Source organism: Carcharhinus amblyrhynchos, chromosome 8, assembly GCF_965287045.1.
Source record: "Carcharhinus amblyrhynchos chromosome 8, sCarAmb.v2.hapA, whole genome shotgun sequence".
In the NCBI taxonomy this organism is placed as follows: Eukaryota; Metazoa; Chordata; class Chondrichthyes; order Carcharhiniformes; family Carcharhinidae; genus Carcharhinus; species Carcharhinus amblyrhynchos.
The window spans coordinates 92811000-92831680 of NC_137331.1; the positions used below are offsets into that span (position 1 = coordinate 92811000).

General features: G+C 43.9%; 1 protein-coding gene across 1 annotated transcript in view; it reads right to left on the minus strand.

Annotated features, from left to right (window-relative positions):
* nbeal2 (neurobeachin-like 2) overlaps nucleotides 1–20681 on the minus strand; it is a 227477-nt gene that overhangs the window by 22752 nt on the left and 184044 nt on the right. The window contains exons 37-45 of the mRNA XM_080194499.1: nucleotides 20255–20388; nucleotides 17866–17973; nucleotides 15679–15774; nucleotides 14543–14667; nucleotides 14041–14181; nucleotides 12403–12533; nucleotides 11136–11245; nucleotides 9156–9273; nucleotides 4220–4317 (exon numbers count right to left, since the gene is read on the minus strand). Of these exons, the coding sequence (XP_080050625.1) occupies nucleotides 4220–4317; nucleotides 9156–9273; nucleotides 11136–11245; nucleotides 12403–12533; nucleotides 14041–14181; nucleotides 14543–14667; nucleotides 15679–15774; nucleotides 17866–17973; nucleotides 20255–20388 (1061 nt within the window). The remainder of the gene's footprint in view (nucleotides 1–4219; nucleotides 4318–9155; nucleotides 9274–11135; nucleotides 11246–12402; nucleotides 12534–14040; nucleotides 14182–14542; nucleotides 14668–15678; nucleotides 15775–17865; nucleotides 17974–20254; nucleotides 20389–20681) is intronic.

Genomic DNA, 20681 nt, shown 5'->3' on the forward strand with positions numbered 1-20681 from the left:
GGAGAGCAGAAATTTAGCCATGCCTTATTGAATGGTGGGACAGGATCATATGATGATAGTCATATGACCTACTCTGGCTTCTAGTTCTTATACTCTCTTCTGAAGATGCTGATTTGTGCTGAGGTATATGGTGACTGGCAGTCAGAAGCTCACTTAGAAGGCTGCTGAAGGAAAAAACCTACTGGAGTCCCAGGATTGTGGACCCAGGTACAAGTAAGTAATGGGGGTGGGGTTCACCTTGGGCTTGTACCAGGCATCTCCCCTTCCCACCAGAGGTGACAAGCTGGCTGCATGTTTTTAGTCAGTTTTAGCTGCCCTGCATGCCATTTGGTGACAGGACCACCTGTAGCTTAGTTAGTACCAGTGGGCCGTGGGATGAGACTCAGAAGTAATCATTAATTGACCATACACAGACCTCCAACGGCAGCAAGGCCAGCGTTCAATACCCTGAGAAGGTGGTGGGCCATCTTCCTGAGAAGTTTAATACAACTGAGTGTCTTGCAACTTCAGAGGACAATTAAGTAAATCATATTATGTAGGACTGGATTCACATAGATCAGATCAGGTACAACAATCCATTTGCTTTATGTTCATTTTTACTGATACCAGCTTTTATTTCCAGATTTATTTTTATTTTGTACCAAATTTAAATTTCATTTTGCTATGGTGTAGTTTATGCTCATATATATGGATTATTAGTCCAGTGACAATAACATGAAGAATCTTGACAGGGGTGATGGGGAGAGGATGTTTCCTCCTATGGCAGAAGCTAATACTAGGGGCCATAGAACTCATCCATTTAAAAAAATCATAGACACTTGCTACATAGATGGAAGTTATTTGGCCCATCAACAAAGATCTGACAAAAGTGTTAAATTAAAAGCAGAGGCGTTTAGAGTAGCTAAGAGTAGTGGGCGAGAAGAGGATTGGGAGAGGTTTAAATGTCAACAAAGATTGACAAAGAAGTTGATAAAGAAGGGTAGGAGAAACTATGAAGCTGGGCTAGCGCTTAATATAAAAAAGGATAGCAAGAGCTTTTATAAATATATAAAAAGGAAGAGGCTGGCTAGGGTGAACGTTGGTCCCTTAGAGGATGAGAAGGGGGACTTAGTGGTAGGGGATGGGGAAATGGCTGAGGTCTTAAATAACTTTTTTGTTTCTGTCTTCACGGAGGAGGACGTGAATAATTTGCCAGGTGTTAGCGATGGAAAGGTGGTAGGACTGGAGGGTCTTAATGACATTACTGTTACTAGAGAGGTGGTGCTCGACAGACTGGAGGGGCTGATTGTGGACAAGTCGCCAGGACCGGATGGAATGCATCTGAGGGTTCTGAAAGAAATGGCGGAGGTGATAGTGGATGCCTTGGTGGTTATTTTCCAGACGTCGCTGGATTCCGGGGAAGTGCTGGAAGATTGGAAAACGGCTAATGTTACGCCGTTGTTTAAGAAGGGTGCCAGGCAAAAGGCAGGGAATTATAGGCCGGTTAGTTTAACGTCGGTTGTAGGTAAAATGTTAGAATCCGTCATCAAGGAGGAAATAGCGAGGCATTTTGAGAGAAAGTGCTTGCTAGAGCAGACGCAGCACGGGTTCGTTAAAGGGAAGTCGTGTCTGACAAATTTACTGGAGTTCTATGAGGATATGTCTAGGGCGGTGGATGTGGTCTTTCTTGATTTTCAGAAGGCATTTGACAAGGTACCTCACAAGAGGTTATTGCAGAAGGTCAGGGGACATGGAGTGGGGGGTAGGGTGTTAGCGTGGATAGAGGATTGGTTGTCAAATAGGAGGCAGAGAGTGGGGGTCAATGGGTGCTATTCGGATTGGCAGATGGTGACTAGTGGAGTGCCCCAGGAGTAGGTGCTGGGGCCTCAGCTATTTACCATTTATATAGATGATCTGGAGGAGGGAACCGAGTGTAGGGTGTCGAAATTTGCTGATGACACCAAGATTGGTGGAACGGCAAATTGCGCGGAGGGTGTGGAGAGTCTGCAGAAGGATCTAGATAGGCTGGGCGAATGGGCCAGGAAATGGCAAATGGAATTTAATGTTGGCAAGTGCGAGGTGGTCCACTTTGGTAGGAATAATGGTAGGAAGGATTATTACTTGCGTGGAGAAAAACTGCAGCAGGCGATGGTGCAGAGGGACCTCGGGGTCCTTGTGCATGAGTCGCAAAAACCCAGCTTGTAGGTGCAGCAGGTGGTCAGGAAGGCGAATGGGATGCTGGCCTTCATAGCGAGGGGGATTGAATATAAAAGTAGGGAGGTCTTGCTGCAGCTGTATAGGGCATTGGTGAGGCCGCAGCTGGAGTACTGTGTGCAGTTTTGGGCGCCGTACTTACGCAAGGATATTTTGGCCTTGGAGGGAGTGCAGAGGAGGTTTACTAGGCTGATACCGGAGTTGAGGGGGTTGAGCTATGAGGAGAGGATGACTAAATTAGGCTTGTACTCGTTAGAGTTTAGAAGAATGAGGGGAGATCTCATTGAGACATATAAGATGATGAATGGGATGGATAGGATAGAGGTGGAGAGACTCTTCCCGCTCAGAAAGGACAGTAGGACTAGGGGGCACAGCCTCAAGATAAAGGGGGGGCGGTTTAGAACGGAGTTGAGGAGGAACTTCTTCACTCAAAGGGTGGTGAATCTCTGGAATTCTCTGCCCGTTGAAGTGGTGGAGGCTACCTCGCTAAATATTTTTAAGACGCGGGTTGATGGGTTTTTGATAAGAGAGGGGATTAAGGGTTATGGGGAGAGGGCGGGAATGTGGAACTGAGCCACGACAGATCAGCCATGATCTTCTTGAATGGCGGGGCAGGCTCGAGGGGCTAGATGGCCTACTCCTGCTCCTATTTCTTATGTAACACTAATCCCATTTCTCAGCATTTCGCTCATAGCTCTGGAGGTTATGGCAGCACAAGTGAAGATCCAAATACTTCTTAAATGTTAAGAGAGTTTCTGATTCAACCACTCTTTCAGGCATCTGGTCCTATGGCTTTATCCATTCTTAAGACTGCTAAAGCTGTGAATACTTCCTCTGTCTCTGTTAATTTCCTCTAATATTTCACAGTCCTCTACTCTATGCCTACACCTGCACTGTCATTTTCCATTGTGAAGACCGACACAAAGTACTCATTGAGGACCACCCACATCTTCCGGTTCCACATACATATTACCTATATAGTCCCTAATTGGCCCTACTCTCTCCCTAGTTATTCTCTTGTTTTTTATACATTAAAAAAACCCTTTTCCTATTCTCTATTAATCCTTCATTCTATCTGACAACGCTTTTTCATGCTCTCTCTTAGCTTTCCTAATTTCCTTTGTAAATTCAGTAGAAACATAGAAGATAGGAGCAGGAGGAGGCCATTTGGCCCATCAAGCCTGCTCTGCCATTCATTACGATCATGGCTGATCATCCAATTCAATAGCCTAATCCTGCTTTTTCCCCGTAACCTTTGATGCCATTCTCCCCAAGTGTGAAATCCGGCCGCCTTTTGAACACATTCAATGTTTTGGCATCAACTACTTCCTGTGGTAATGAATTCCACATGCTCACCACTCTTTGGGTGAAGAAATGTCTCCTCAATTCCATCCTAAATGGTCTACCCTGAATCCTCAGGCTGTGACCCCTGGTTCTGGACTCCCCCACCATCAGGACTATCGCATCAACCTTTTCTAGTCCTGTTAGAATTTTATCTCGAAGAGATCCCCTCTCATTTGTTTGAACTCCAACGAAAACAATCCTAGCCTAGTCAATCTCTCCTCATGCATCACTCTGCCATCCCCGGAATTAGCCTGGTAAACCTTTGCTGCACTCCCTCGAGAGCAAGAACATCCTTCCTCAGAAAAGGAGACCAAAACTGCACAGAATATTCTAGGTGTGGCCTCACCAAGGCCCTGTATGATTGCAACAACACATCCCTGCTCCTGTACTCGAAACCTCTTGCAATGAAGGCCAACATGCCATTTGCCTTCTTTGCTGCCTGCTGCACCTGCATGCTTACCTTCACTGACTGGTGCACAAGGACACCCAGGTCCCGCTACACACTCTCCTTTCCCAATTTACAGCCATTAAGGTAGTAAGCTGACTTCATGTTTTTGCTTCCAAAGTGAATAACTTCATATTTACCCTCCCACTGTCCTGACACAATTTTAGCTGCAAGTAATTGGAGAAAATCATTTTCTATGAATAGTGTTAATAAGAGAGGCTAGCAACTTAACCTTACCTTCAGGAGTTGGCATGGGGTTTGTCCAAAGTTACTGATGATTCCTTCTATAGCTTTCCTTTCCGTCTCATCAGCAATTGCATCCAGATCCACCGCACCTATGTAACAAGAACTGAATTAATATTGGAGACAGTGTTGAGTGATACACCACCAATTCTACACCACCACAGGGCCAACATGATTCTGATTGAGAAATGTCGCTGAAGCGTTCATGTCTATACGTATGTAGAACTTTAGCAAGATTGCTGAACTGGGAAATTAATATTAGAAGCTTTGTGATAGATTTTATATTCACAAATTGGACAGCAGTCTCTTCTTCCCTTCCTCCTGCCTTTCCTCCATATCCTTTGATCCCCTGGCGGGTAGAATTAGGGACCTTGTGGTGAAGGATCCTCTTGGGGAGAGTGATCATTGTATGGTGGAGTTTCTGGTGCAGTGGGTTCCTGGACACGCGTCCTTTGTTTGAATAGAGGGGAGTATGGTAGGATGAGAGAAGAATTGGCGAATGTGGACTGGGGGAGCGCGTTGGAGGGAGGGTCTGTTGAGGAGCAGTGGAGGATCTTTAAGGAGATCTTTCTTGGTGCTCAGCAGAAATTTATTCCGATGGTCAAAAAGGATAGTAGGACGAGAGGTAATAAGCCGTGGATAACGAAGGAGGTGAAGGAAAGTGTTAAATTAAAAGCGGAGGCGATAACAATAGCTAAAGAGTAGTGGGCGAGAAGAGGATTGGGAGAGGTTTAAATGTCAACAAAGATTGACAAAGAAGTTGATAAAGAAGGGTAGGAGAAACTATGAAGCTGGGCTAGCGCTTAATATAAAAAAGGATAGCAAGAGTTTTTATAAATATATAAAAAGGAAGAGGCTGGCTAGGGTGAATGTTAGTCCTTTAGAGGATGAGAAAGGGGACCTAGTGGTAGGGGATGGGGATATGGCTAAGGTATTGAATAACTTTTTTGTTTCTGTCTTCACGGAGGAGGACGTGAATAATTTGCCAGGTGTTAGCGATGGAAAGGTGGTAGGACTGGAGGGTCTTAATGACATTACTGTTACTAGAGAGGCGGTGCTCGACAGACTGGAGGGGCTGATTGTGGACAAGTCGCCAGGACCGGATGGAATGCATCTGAGGGTTCTGAAAGAAATGGCGGAGGTGATAGTGGATGCCTTGGTGGTTATTTTCCAGACGTCGCTGGATTCCGGGGAAGTGCCGGATGATTGGAAAACGGCTAATGTTACGCCGTTGTTTAAGAAGGGTGCCAGGCAAAAGGCGGGGAATTATAGGCCGGTTAGTTTAACGTCTGTGGTAGGTAAAATGTTAGAATCTGTCATTAAGGAGGAAATTGCGAGGCATCTTGAAGGGAATTGCTTGATACAGCAGACGCAGCACGGTTTCATTAAAGGGAAGTCGTGTCTGACAAATTTACTGGAGTTCTATGAGGATGTGTCTAGGGCGGTGGATAGAGGAGAGCCGGTGGATGTGGTCTTTCTTGATTTTCAGAAGGCGTTTGACAAAGTACCTCACAACAGGTTATTGCAGAAGGTCGAGGGACGTGGAGTTGGGGGTAGGGTGTTAGCGTGGATAGAGGATTGGTTGTCAAATAGGAGGCAGAGAGTGGGGGTCAACGGGTGCTATTCGTATTGGCGGATGGTGACTAGTGGAGTGCCCCAGGGGTCGGTGCTGGGGTCTCAGCTTTTTACCATTTATATAGATGATCTGGAGGAGGGAACCGAGCGTAGGGTGTCGAAATTTGCTGATGACACCAAGATTGGGGGAATGGCAAATTGTGCGGAGGGTGTGGAGAGTCTGCAGAAGGATCTAGATAGGCTGGACGAATGGGCCAGGAAATGGCAAATGGAATTTAATGTTGGCAAGTGTGAGGTGGTCCACTTTGGTAGGAAGAATGGTAGGAAGGACTATTACTTACGGGGCGAAAAACTGCAGCAGGCGACGGTGCAGAGGGACCTCGGGGTCCTTGTGCATGAGTCGCAAAAACCCAGCTTGCAGGTGCAGCAGGTGGTCAGGAAGGCGAATGGGATGCTGGCCTTCATAGCGAGGGGGATTGAATATAAAAGTAGGGAGGTCTTGCTGCAGCTGTATAGGGCATTGGTGAGGCCGCAGCTGGAGTACTGTGTGCAGTTTTGGGCGCCGCACCTGTGCAAAGATATTTTGGCCTTGGAGGGAGTGCAGAGGAGGTTTACTAGGCTGATACCGGAGTTGAGGGGGTTGAGCTATGAGGAGAGGCTGAATAAACTGGGCTTGTACTCGTTAGAGTTTAGAAGAATGAGGGGAGATCTCATTGAGACGTATAAGATGATGAATGGGATGGATAGGATAGAGGTGGAGAGACTCTTCCCGCTCAAAAAAGACAGTAGGACTAGGGGGCACAGCCTCAAGATAAAAGGGGGGCGGTTTAGAACGGAGTTGAGGAGGAACTTCTTCACTCAAAGGGTGGTGAATCTCTGGAATTCTCTGCCCGTTGAAGTGGTGGAGGCTGCCTCACTAAATATTTTTAAGACGCGGGTTGATGGGTTTTTGATAAGAGAGGGGATTAAGGGTTATGGGGAGAGGGCGGGAAAGTGGAACTGAGCAGCGACAGATCAGCCATGATCTTATTGAATGGTGGGGCAGGCTTAAAGGGCTAGATGGCCTACTCCTGCTCCTATTTCTTATGTTCTTATGTTCTTATGTGCTATACCTAATTCTTGAAAACGTTCAATGTTTTGGCCTCAACTACTTTCTGTGGTAGCGAATTCCAGAGGCTGACCACTCTCCAGGTGGAGAAATTTCTGCTCATCTCAGCAAATATTGCTCCATGTTTCTCAAATACCCACACTTTCTTTTGCCTTACTAACTCTTTGGAAAATCAGAAAGGCCAGCAACAGTCTCACCAATTAGAAAAGCACACTGGAAAATTGCTTAGGCACTGTGTGCAATTTTACTTCCTATAATTTCAGTAAATCAGAAATTGATTGGAATAGGGAACCTTGGTTATGTTGGAAAGACTGGAGAAGCTGGAATTGTTCTCCTCAGATAAAAGTAGATTAAGGGAAATTTAATAGAGGCAATTAAAATTGAGGAATTTTGATAGAGTAAATAATTATTGCAGAAGGTCGAGGGACATGGAGTTGGGGGTAGGGTGTTAGCGTGGATAGAGGATTGGTTGTCAAATAGGAGGCAGAGAGTGGGGGTCAACGGGTGCTATTCGGATTGGCGGATGGTGACTAGTGGAGTGCCCCAGGGGTCGGTGCTGGGGCCTCAGCTTTTTACCATTTATATAGATGATCTGGAGGAGGGAACCGAGTGTAGAGTGTCGAAATTTGCTGATGACACCAAGATTGGGGGAACGGCAAATTGTGCGGAGGGTGTGGAGAGTCTGCAGAAGGATCTAGATAGGCTGGGCGAATGGGCCAGGAAATGGCAAATGGAATTTAATGTTGGCAAGTGTGAGGTGGTCCACTTTGGTAGGAAGAATGGTAGGAAGGACTATTACTTACGGGGCGAAAAACTGCAGCAGGCGACGGTGCAGAGGGACCTCGGGGTCCTTGTGCATGAGTCGCAAAAACCCAGCTTGCAGGTGCAGCAGGTGGTCAGGAAGGCGAATGGGATGCTGGCCTTCATAGCGAGGGGGATTGAATATAAAAGTAGGGAGGTCTTGCTGCAGCTGTATAGGGCATTGGTGAGGCCGCAGCTGGAGTACTGTGTGCAGTTTTGGGCGCCGCACCTGCGCAAAGATATTTTGGCCTTGGAGGGAGTGCAGAGGAGGTTTACTAGGCTGATACCGGAGTTGAGGGGGTTGAGCTATGAGGAGAGGCTGAATAAACTGGGCTTGTACTCGTTAGAGTTTAGAAGAATGAGGGGAGATCTCATTGAGACGTATAAGATGATGAATGGGATGGATAGGATAGAGGTGGAGAGACTCTTCCCGCTCAAAAAAGACAGTAGGACTAGGGGGCACAGCCTCAAGATAAAAGGGGGGCGGTTTAGAACGGAGTTGAGGAGGAACTTCTTCACTCAAAGGGTGGTGAATCTCTGGAATTCTCTGCCCGTTGAAGTGGTGGAGGCTGCCTCGCTAAATATTTTTAAGACGCGGGTTGATGGGTTTTTGATAGGAGAGGGGATTAAGGGTTATGGGGAGAGGGTGGGAAAGTGGAACTGAGCAGCGACAGATCAGCCATGATCTTATTGAATGGCGGGGCAGGCTCGAAGGGCTAGATGGCCTACTCCTGCTCCTATTTCTTATGTTCTTCTTATGAGCAATTGTTTCCATTGACAGGAGGCTGGTAATCAGAGGACTCAGATTTAAGATAATTGGCAAAAGAATCAGAAAGTAGAGGAGGAGAATGTACTTAATGCAGTGATTGTCATGAACTAGATTCACTAACCGAAAGGAAACCAGATGCAGATTCAATATGAATTTTCAAAAGACCGTTTGATATATAGCTGAAAAGAACAAATTACAAGGATACAGGGAAAGGACAGTGAAATTGGACAACTTGGATAGCTATTTTAAAGAGCTGGTATAGTCACAATGTGCCAAAGGCCTCTCTTAGTGCTGGATGAATTTATGATTCTATTTACCACCTGCTGGTAAAACTGCCTGTAAGGAGTGGATTAATATTGCACATGGGCAAAAGTATATTACTTCGCTTCGTCTGCACCCGCGGAGACACACTAAACAACTGATGACATGTACGTAATTATTTATAACTGAATAACTTTGATTGCTTTCATCCATCAAAACATTGGCTAGCGCTTACTTCTAATTAATCCCAAAATATGACAGGTCAAAGTAAACCGTAAAGGATTACAGCAAATTGCTTTTCAACCATAAAAGTCGAAAGCATAGAGCTGTTTGTACCAAGTACCTTCTGGTACTCTGACAAGCCCCTTTTTATAACTTAACGCTCAGGCAACATGACACTTGCACAGCTACCTTACCTTCGTATGTGCAATAATAGAAGACATTCAATGCTTCAACAGCAGCAGGACCCCTCTGCTTGTAGCCAAAAATCAGGTCGATCCAATTGTGGAGGTTCGTAGAGACGTATTCCGACTCCTGCATGACAGGAACAATAAAAAATTGACATTAACTAATTTAATCCTTCGAGAATACTGTCCCATGATCATGGCTCTACGTATTAAGCCTCCAACCCCCTTGATTAAACTACAGCTTGTAACTTACTCCTCCAGTGTTCATTGTGCTACGTATAAATCACTTGAGTCACTTGATTAGATCTAGCCTCAAACTCACTTCCACTGAGTTGAATGATCCTGATGCATGACCCTAATTAAGTAGAATGGGCCTATATTATGCTGTCAGGCTTTTATAACTCACCATTCACTTGATGAAGGAGTAGCACTCCAAAAGCTTGTGATTCCAAATAAACCTGTTGGACTTTAATAACCTGATGCTCTTACTGTAAAAAGTCTGACAACACCAGGTTTTAGTCCAACCGATTTATTTGATAATAGACTCACAAGCTTTCGGGGTAAGCCCCTTCATCAGGTGAATGGAGAGTTCTGGCCTCAGACAGAGCATATAAAGCACAGACAATTTAGAGATTACTGATTAGAATGCGAATCCTTACACCTAACCTGCTGTTCAAGACCTGAAGTGGCTGACAATGTGAGTGGAAGGAGCACTTACTGTGCCCAGCCCAGTCCAACGCCAGCATCTCCACATCAAGGAGATATGCAAGACTCTATGAAGGTCGATGCTGAGAGACTGTTTCCCCTGGCTGGAGAATTTCAAATTAGGGGTCACAGTCTTGGAGTAGGGGTCAACTATTTTAGATGTATTGAGGAGAAATTTCTTTACTTAGAGTTGTGAACCTTTGGGATTATCTACTGCAGAGAGCCATAAATGCTCAGGTTGAGTTTATTCAAGACAGAGATCAATAGAATCGAGGGCGATCAGCAGGATCGTGAAGTTGAGATCAGCGATCATCATGATCTTACTGAATTGTGCAGCAGGTTTGAAGAGTTGTGAAACCTACTCCTGCCCCTATTTCATATACAAAGTAAAAAAGTAAAGTTTATTTATTAGTCACAAGTAAGGCTTATATTAACATTGCAATGAAGTTATTGTGAAATTCCGCTAGTTGCCACATTCTGGTGCCTGTTTGGATCAATGCACCTAACCTGCACGTCTTTCAGACTGTGAGAGGAAACCGGAGCACCCAGAGGAAACCCACGCTGACACAGGGAGAATGTGCAAACTCCGCACAAAGAGTGATCTAAGCGGAGAATCAAACCTAGGTCCCTGGCATTGTGAGGCAGCAGTGCTAACCACTGTGCCACCGTCCCATCCCATATTCCTAAATAAATATATAAGTCATCTGAACCATTGCATTAGATTTTATCCTTGCCTGCTGTGACTGCCCATTCTGCTGATTCTCTGACATATGCTTAGTGTCTTCTAGAATTAATGGGAGTCCAGTTGACTCTGTGCATTCTAGTTCTCTCATCCACTCTGCACTATATCTTCCTCAATTATCTCAGGGGTCACCAACCTTCAATCTATCCACTGCGCTGTGCATTTACCCATTCTGTCACCAGAGATCACAGCAGAAACCTCCAGCTGGATGTGAAACAGCTGCTGGGAGCTGGGAGTTCTTGGCTAGGCTGCAGGTCAAAACACAAGAGGTTATACCTCTCATGTCCTGCTGCAGGGCATAAAGGAACTGGTCAGGATGTGAAAGTGAGTGGGGAGTTATACAATAGAGATACATGACAGAAAAGTGGAAACACTCCTTTCTTAAACAAACAACACAGAGAGTGATCCAGGATCGCAACTGAACCCTGAACTTGCAAAATAGGATCTCACTGTTCACATGGGATCTTGGAACGTGTTTGCAGGAAGAAAGCTCAGTAGTTGACAAATTATAAGCAGAGAACTTTTCCCTCCCTCTCAGTTACCAGTGCTTTTCTGTGCTTGTAAATGAAATCTTCAGGAGATTTTGCCCACTTCGGAAGGACAACATCAGTCACGTTTTCGCTGGTTAGCTGCAGGCAACCAAGGTCAAACCCTGGAGAGTAGAGAGAGAGCGGGAAAGATGGAAACAGAGAAAAAAATGGAAGAGGGAGAATTGGAAGGATAGATGAGGGGTGTTGGAGAAAGGGAAATACAGTCAACAGGGAAAGAGTGAGACAGAGAGAGACATTGAGAGTGTGTGAGAGACAGAGATGATAGAGTTTAGGAGAGGAAGGAGAGTAACAGAAGGAAAGAGGGAAACAGAAACACAGATAAACAGAGTCAAAGTTGAGAGAGATGTTATAGAGAGAGGGATGGGGGAGAAAGAAACAAAAATTATTTTTTGTCAGTGATTTTATCCTTGTTACTTCTCTTCCTTTATTAACCAGGTTCTGCTCTGCAGAATGAGAGGAGATGGCTCACATCTTCCCCCACACTGAGTAGTGGCCTTGTAGGGACCCAGAGAGATTTCCAATCCTGCGCTAAAGTAGCACAGTAAGAAGTCTCACAACACCAGATTAAAGTCCAACAGGTTTATCTGGTAGCACGAGCTGTTGGAGTGCTGCCCCTTCCTCAGGTGAGTGACTCTGTTGGACTTTAAATCTGGTGTTGTGAGACTTCTTACTGTGCCTACCCTAGTTCAATGTCGGCATCTCCATATCAGCGCTAGAATGGCTAACATTTGTATGACTAAGACCCAGTTTGCTTTCACAGGTGGATGTAAAGGATCCCAAGGCACTTGTCAAAGAAGACCAAGAGTATTGTCCTTGGGTAATATCCTGGCCAACATTTATCCATAGGCTCCAGAGAATCCCTACAGTGCAGAAAGGAGGCCATCTGGCCCATTGAGTCTTCACCGACTCTCCAAAAGAGCATCTTACCCTGGCCCATCCTCCACCATTTCTGTCACCCTGTGCATATAACATGGCCAATCCACAAAGCTGTACATCTTTGGACTATGGGAAGAAACCGGAGCACCTGGAGGCAACCCGTGCAGACATGGGGAGAATGTGCAAACTCCACAGTGACAGTCACCCAAGGAAGGAATTGAATCAGGGTCCCTGGTGCTGTGAGGCAACAGTGCTAACTTCTGTGCCACAATGCCGCCCTTGTCTAATATTTTAGTTATTGTACTGGTATTGGAAGGAAAAACAAGCCAATGTTTAAGTCAATGGACTGCAACGATTCACCTCGAGCTGAAGGGCTGCTTACCATTCTGGTTCTCGAGAAATTCCGGGAAGTAAAAGAATTCTGGGGTCAGCTCCTTAACATCTACTGGATTGTCTATCCGAACTTGCCAGGCTGCAGGGATCGAGTGAAACTGACGGTCTGCGCAGTCAAATCTGCAGGACACAAACACTTTAACAGCACAGGAACATGACATGGTGAGGACAGCATGTGGAACTAAACCTCACTAGGCTCGTCTTCGAAAGTAGAACCATGTTTAATTGATTTTTTTTCTAGGAGGTTGAGAAGAGCTTTGAGCACTGCACGGCTGATTTCCCCATTTGGCAATTTCCGATAAAGGTTGAGACTGCAGGATAGGTTGTGTCAAGAAATAAAGACCCGCTATTTGTTTAATATGCATTGTAGGTGAGAATATCCAGGTCCCTGATTTGCCAAGCATTGCAACCAAGAGCATCAAACTTTACCAATAAGCCCTTATGTGACCTTCATTATGATTATATCAAATGCAGATGAAAGGCTACTACATTTAAAATCTATTGTTCACAAATTGTGCTCACCAAAGTGAACTATGATAATATCATGAATGGAATATTATCCATTTTGGCCACTTCCACTGCTTAATGTACATCTCCTGCTAAACTGTCCCATTGAAGACTTTCAGGGCAGATATACCAGGGGTTGGATTATTTTTATTATACTTCTTGTCTAATATTTTAGTTACTGTAGAGTATTTAAAGAAAAAAAATGTTTAAGATACAAGGTATGCAAACTATATTAGCAATTAATTCCTTGACAAAGGTAGCACAGGTTAAATGGAGGGTAGTGCTCCTCCTCTGTTAAGCCATCAACCATTCCCAAGTAGAGCATAGGTTGCCTGCTAGATTAAGATCAGTAATAGTTGCAACGATTGAGCCCTGTGACATTAATTTCCCATTTATGTAACCACTGAGGTGTCTAGTTGATTAATGTCATGTGTATGAAAGCAGATGAGTTTGCAATGGAGATGGAAAACATAGCATGTTTTCCTGAACTAAGGTCAGTACATCTGAACAATGATGGTTTATGAGCAATTTAAAGATAACTTTTCTTGCCTGAACCCATCCCTAGCAGGAACTCATTTGAGATTGCTTAAGCTCATTTCATAGCAGACACTACAAGGTTATTTTCATAGGAAGACGAATAAATCATTTAGCCTCTCAGCAATTCAGTTATAATCATAGCTGATCTGTATTCAAATTCACTTTGCAATTTTTGCTCCCTATCCCTTGACATCCTTATATAACAGTAATCTACCTACATCAGTCTTGGTAGCTCCAACTGACTCTGCATCCACAGCCTTTTGGGGAGAGATTCCAGATTTCCAATACACTTGTGTGGGAAAAAGAAGTGTTTTTTACTTCCAAATGACCTGATTCTAATTTTAAGATTGTGTCCTTTTGTTCTGGATTTTCCCACCAGAGAAATTGTGTCTCCATCAAATCCTTTTAACATGTTAAACACATCAATCTGATCATCCCATCAGTCAGGTTCTATGTTAATCCAGTTTCCAGATTCTAGATTCTATTGCAACGTGTAGTCCTGCTTGGTGTAACACAGTATAATCCTCTCCACTCCAGAGTCACGACAGAGAGATCATCCATCTTGCTGAGGCTTAGTGCTCACCTGCCACTCTGTAGCTGGATGTGCAGGGTAGTGAAAGGTTCTATCCGGATCATGTAGTGCATGACTCCAGCTGCATTAGAGTAGTGTGTACCATAGTGAAATTTATCAATGTCTCCTGTGGTATCTTCAAAACTCTCATATCTGGGTGAAGAAACAGGAGGAGTTAGATCTCACCAATATACTGCTCAATACGACTCAGTTATGTTAACATTGGAATCCTGTTCTTAGAACATGCCTAAGAACCAATGATTATTCACCACAACCCCAAGTTACCAGGAAGAACATTGCTACCCGTTCATTTGGAAGAACAGGAGTAGGTCATTACACCCCTATCTCAATTCTGTTCTGCTGTTCAAATTGGCTGTATCTTAATTCCATTTACTCCCATTTGCTCAAAATTCATTGATAACTTTACCTAAAAAAACTGGTACAATCATTCAACAGGCAAGAAAATGATGCAGACCAAGCAAAAAGATGACTGGAAAGTTCTCCACTGACTTACTTCTCCTTCACATCTTTTGCATGCTTATCATTCACCACACCTATAGGTCGAGAGAGGTCCCGGAAGACATTTGGGTTGTTCAGATCCAGTTCCTCGGATGTATAATCACAGATGATCCAAGGGAACTGTGTTAAAAAATAATAAAACACAGCAATGAAAACAAAGTTTTCATCTCCCTCCTCCTGATTTTGTTTTGATATATAAAATAATGGCCATATTATGCTATGTAAAAATTCCAATGACATGAGAGTTGTACTTTGTGCCGTCTTTGAGCCCCGGTTTTCAATTCATCAGAAGAGGGGGAGACTGCAGGGAGTCTGAATCTACGGTGCTGAGTTCCGACCTGAACTATTCTAAAAAACTGACACTGACAGAACCGACTGGGGAAAGCAACACCTCAACTGTAGATTATGCACAGAGTCAACCTCTAGTCACAACATCGAAACTGGTCAAAACAACCACCAACGTTGATCACACAAAGCTGAAAACACCAGAGGTTACAACTAATGCCAAGAAGCAGACACCTGAAGTTGGCCAGCAACCATTTAGAGAACCTCCAAATTATCCGACTTACTGATTGTTGTTGTTAATCGATTGTTCATGTTATACTTGTTTGTATGTATTGGGGAGGTTTGATTTAAAAGGGGAAGAAATGTGGCCTATTTGGAGTGATTTCTTATCAACAGCAATGAAACTGAACTGAGCACTTTAAGATAATGCATTCATGACGTCACCGAAAGTGACATCACCAATTGTTTGCATGGGTAACTGTGCAGAGTAGATTTGCAGCCAGTACTGAACACATCTTAATAAAGCTCCTTACTTTATTGAACCTCTGTGGTCTCCTAGCATCAATCCTGTGGACATGCTAGTGGATGTCCTGCGAGTGTCACATTGTGATATTGGTAAAATTTCCATCCTTTTGAATTGAGACATTGAGTGAATATTTACAATTCCAGACCTGACTGACACTGACCATGCCAGTGCTTCCCATAGCTCACAAATGAATAAAAATAATTGAGCTGAACCATGAAGACCATTGGGGTAAGAAGTTGGGGGGGGAGGGCAAAGAGGATCCCCCCCTCCTCCTTATCGCTTCCCTCAACTATCATCGGGGATTAGAAGGATTAACTTACCACTGGGTACTGAGACAGATCATTGTAGGTTCTCCCTGCAATGGTGTTGAGTTTCATCAAATATTCAAAATTGGAGATCTTCCTCTGCACCCATTCCTGAAAGAGAAAAGTGCCATTAACCATGCAATCAGGAAAAGAAAGATCACAGTGACTAATGTCTTCAAAGTGAAGATGGCAGCATAGTATACAAAAGTTAACAAACCTTCATAAATTGCTGGTTAGATTCCAGCTGAAGTATTAGTCTGAATTTGTGGGAAGAATAATAGTGAACACTGATAGCCAGTTATTTAGGAGTAAATCTGACAGCATTTAGCACAGTCCGAACATGCCCAATAAACACAATAATCAATATGTTTTTTGCTGAGTTGCCCTGTTCCTCCATGCCTTATTGAGAAACTCAGCATTAACATGCACGGAATTGAGAATTTAGGGCATTTAGTTAGTTAGGACCCTATCCATTCAACTGTATACTAATTTTTAAGAACACATTAAATTTTAATCACTGGCAAACAACTTATCTGGCACTGAAATTTTACTTTTACAGCTGTGGAGTCTCACTCTTTTAAATTTTCAATGTCTTGAGAGATTTAGCATTTTTCAAGAATTTGCTCTCTTCTCTCTTAACCCATCTTTCCTTCCCTCATTTGATTCTAATTGTTAAATTCCACCTTCCATTTCCTGGTTTATTAAGTACACTTCTTCAATATGATTGGTTGAGCATACATGCCCTGTTCACACAGCTCAGAGATCCCCTGTAGAGGGTGCTGTGGCATTTCAGCAATTAGAACAAAGAACATTACAGCACAGGAACAGGCTCTTCAGCCCTTGATGTTGTGCTGTACATGACGTCAAATTAAACTCATCCCTTCGGTCTGCCCTTGGTCCATATCCCTCTAGTGTAACTGTAGTGTTATTCTATTATAGTGTAAAAAAAGTCAGTGAGCAAGTGCATGAGCAGTGAACACTGAATGTAGTTTGTTCACTGCTAAATGCAAAATTCAAGCCATTGCTTTGCAATGTCCAATTCTTTGCATTATACTTTTTGCAAAGATGCCAAGGTACAAAGAAGGTTCATCGGGATGATTCCAAAGCTCAGGTATTTCAGTTATGGAGGAGATAAGAGAATCCAGAATTGTTCTCATTACAGCAGAGACGAAAAAGGGAAGATATTTTAGAATAAATAAGGAGAAACTGTTTCCGCTGGCAGGAGACTCTGGTTAACCAGAGGACACAGATTTAAGCTTGATGTTGAAAGAACCAGAGCGATGAAGATGAAATTTTTACTTCTACTCGGCAAGTTGTTTTGATACAGGCTGGTAAAAACAGGTTCAATAGCAACTTTTGAAAGGGAATTGTATATATACTTGAAAAGGAACCACTTTCAGCACAATGGGAAGAGCAGGGGAGTGAGATAAATGGGTGTTTTTTTAAAAATTAATCTATGGGATATAGGTGTCACTGGATGGCCAGCATTTATTGTCCATTCCTAGTTACCCTTCAGAACTGTTTTCTTGGACCACTGCAATCCCTAGGGTATAGGTACATCCACAGTGCTGTTAGAGAGGGAATTCTAGCTTTTTGATTCAGGGACAGTGAAGGAATGGTGATATATTTCCAAGTCAAGATGGTGAGTGATTTGGAGGGAAAGCTCCAAGATGGTCATTACCTGGCATTTGTGTGACATGAATGTTACTTGCAACTTGTCAGCCCAAATCTGGACATTGTCCAGGCCTTGCTGCATTTGGACATGGACTGCTTCAGTGTCTGAAGAATTGCAAATGGTGCTGAACATTGTGCAGTTATCAGCAAACATCCCCACTTCTGACCTTATGATGGGGGGAGGTCATTGATGAAGCATCTGAAGATAGTGGGGCCCAAGACACTATCCTGGAGCTGAGATGATTGACCTCCAACCACCATAACCATCATCCTTTGTGCCAGGTATGACTCCAACCTGTGGAGGGCTTTTTCCCTGATTCGCATTGATTCCAGTTTTGCTTGGGCTCCTTGGTGTCATACTCGGTCAAATGCTGCCTTGATGTCAAGGGCAGTCACTCTCACCTCATCTCTGGAATTCAGCTCTTTTGTCCATGTTTAAGTCATGTCCCTTTGACAGATTTGGCAGTCACAACGGGCTGCACGTGTCAGCCACTGATATTCCATTTGCACAGTGGTGCATCACCTTACCTGAGTTAACCCAGATGCTTTCAGCAGTTCCTGGGGAGAGCGGCTGTTGAAGTCAAAGAGATTGGCGGGCCGTGCCCATAGGATACGCGAGTACACTTTATTTCGGACCTGTGTGCAGCACCAAAAGAAACAAAATCAGATAGATAGGTTGTAGGCATTTCTTTATTGGAATTGTAAAATATCCCATTTTAACAAAGGTTTATCAGTCAGCCTGTCAAAGGCAATCAAAATATCACAAAGTGGTCATCAGGAACAGCCAGAAAAATTCTAGCCTTTATTATAACAGTGACTACATTTGGAAATGTATTTAACTGACTGCAAATTGCATTGGGACATCCTGAAGTTGTGAAAACTGTTATATAAAAGCAAGTTATTTCTTAATTCAATGATGAATTGGAAATAATCTCTTTCAGTATTCACAAGGATGGCTGACGTGAGAAAATATTGGACTGCTGCAGTGAGAGATGTTTCTCAACACTTTTGTGCGCTCACATGCTGCACTTTCCTCAATTTGTTTCTCTCTATCACATCACCCAGGATCACATACTCCATTGACAGTAGCCTGATATGTGTATGATATTTGTCACCATCCTGCCAATGTTTATTGTTCAAAAGCCTAGGAGAAGATCACAGAACAAAGAGGGACAGATGCATCTTTGGAGTCAGAGCACTCAGTTGTCATCCTTTTAGTCAGCTTTGCTCAATGGTCACTCACTTCTTCAGCACAAGATAGTGAGTTCACTGAGGCAGTGCTGCACTGTCAGAGGTGATGTGTCTGGGATGAAATACTAAACCTCTGGACCCTCTCCACTGGATACAAAAAAATTCCGCTGCATTATTCAAAAAAGAGCAGGGGTATCCTCCTCAGCGTTCTGAGCAATATTATCCCTCAATCTACATTACTAAAACAGATGATCTAGTTGGTTATCCCTTTGCTGCTGTTGAATCTTTCTCTGCACAGCCTGGTTGCTATCTTACATTGCAACAGTAGCTTCAAAGGAATTGTATTGACTGCAGAAGCGAACTCACAATGAAACATCTTGTGCTGAAAGGCCCCACCAATAGTGGGGCCCCATGCTGGCCAGTGGCTGTGGGGGCACCAATCAGAACCCTGGCAGCTCTGAATTTTTTGAGGAGTCTATCAGTAGACAATGAAGCGCAACATCGGATTCTGATTGGTCATGTCCCCTTACAGTGCAGGACTTGATTAGAGTCATGCTTTACTCAATCCCCAATTAAAACCCTGGGGCTAGGATCACGGTGTGCACTGGTGACAGATGGGAAGGTGTAGACCTTGCAATCTTTCAGCGAGGTTTCGAAGGATAATTACAACTCAGGTGGCAAAAAGGTGCCGAACATCCATTGCCAGTGCTGTCCCTGGTTTCCATGCCCCTGTCCAGCCTGCTTTCGGCGGCTCCTGCATCACCCTGTCCCCTGAAGTCACCAAGTCAGGATGGTAGTGAGTGTCCGGCTTCAGCCCAGCTCCGACTTCCAGCTCAGCCTGACCGAACGGGATGACAAGAGTCTCGATGATTTCTTTACTAAAGGAGAAATGAAGAATGGCACGGTGGCAGAGTGGTTAACACTGCTCAATCACAGTGCCAGGGTCCCAGATTCAATTCTGGCTTTGGGTGACTGACTATGTGGAGTTTGCACCTTCTCCCCTTGTCTGCGTGGATTTCCTTTGGGTGCTCTGGTTCCCTCCCAAAGTCTAAAGATGTGTGGTTAGGTGGATTGGCCATGTAAATAAAAAAAGGGATAAGGGGATATTGAGAACAGGTGAAGAGGTGGATTTGAGACCAGGGCAAGATCAGCCTTCATCTGATTGAATGTTGGAGCAAGCTCAAAGGGCTGAATTTGCCTACTTTTGCTCCTAATTCCTATGTTCTTAAATTGCCCCTTAGTGACCCAAGATGATGTGTGACATCATTGGAGTGGGGTGTGATGTCATTGGTGGGGCGGGGAATGACATAATTGAGGGGACAGGAATAAAGATAAGCGTGGGAGGTACAAAATGTAAGTCTGCCACTGACTGTGGAGAGTTTTGTGACATCTTCCCATTGGGAAAAGATGCCATGTAAATGCAGATTTTTGTGACTTCAGACCCACACCAACTGCCTTCTGAAGTGGCCCAGCAAACCACTCAGTTCTATTAAGCCACTTTACACGTTGGTTCAAAGTGGCAGCCTACAACCCATTGATCAAGCAACAGTAATTACAGACACAATGCGCCAAATTACCTCCTTCTGTGCTCTAAACATTTCTTTGATTCTATGATAAGAGATGAGCAATAAATGCCAGCAATACCCAAATCCTTTAAACAAAATTTTAATAAAGTCTCAACCCGACTCCAGTTTATAATGAAGAATTTACAGAACATGCACTATACCTTCTTTTTGAAGTTGACAAAGTAGTTTGATCGGTCGATGAAGAAAAACTCCAAAGCAGATCTCCTTAAGTTATAGCGTCTAAGATGTAGCTCTCGGAGGTGAGACAGGGGACGCTTGAAATCATACCCAATTCCTGAAATGAAGACCATGATTCTATTTTTTGATGAAAATTCTATTTACCTTTTCTCTCCTATCCTAAAGGCTATGGTTCAGTTGCAGCACCACTCCAGAGGTAAATCTCTGGTCTCTGTCATTCTTCATGTTTAGCGAACTTGAGAGTCAAGTGTTGGTATACTATTCCACTATAAGGGCATCACATCTCATCCCAACCCATCATCATTTGATATCAAGCCATTTTTCGGACAAGTGTTCAGAAGCAAGAGTCTTGGCTGAAGTCTACCCCATGCCAAATATGCTCAACCCTCT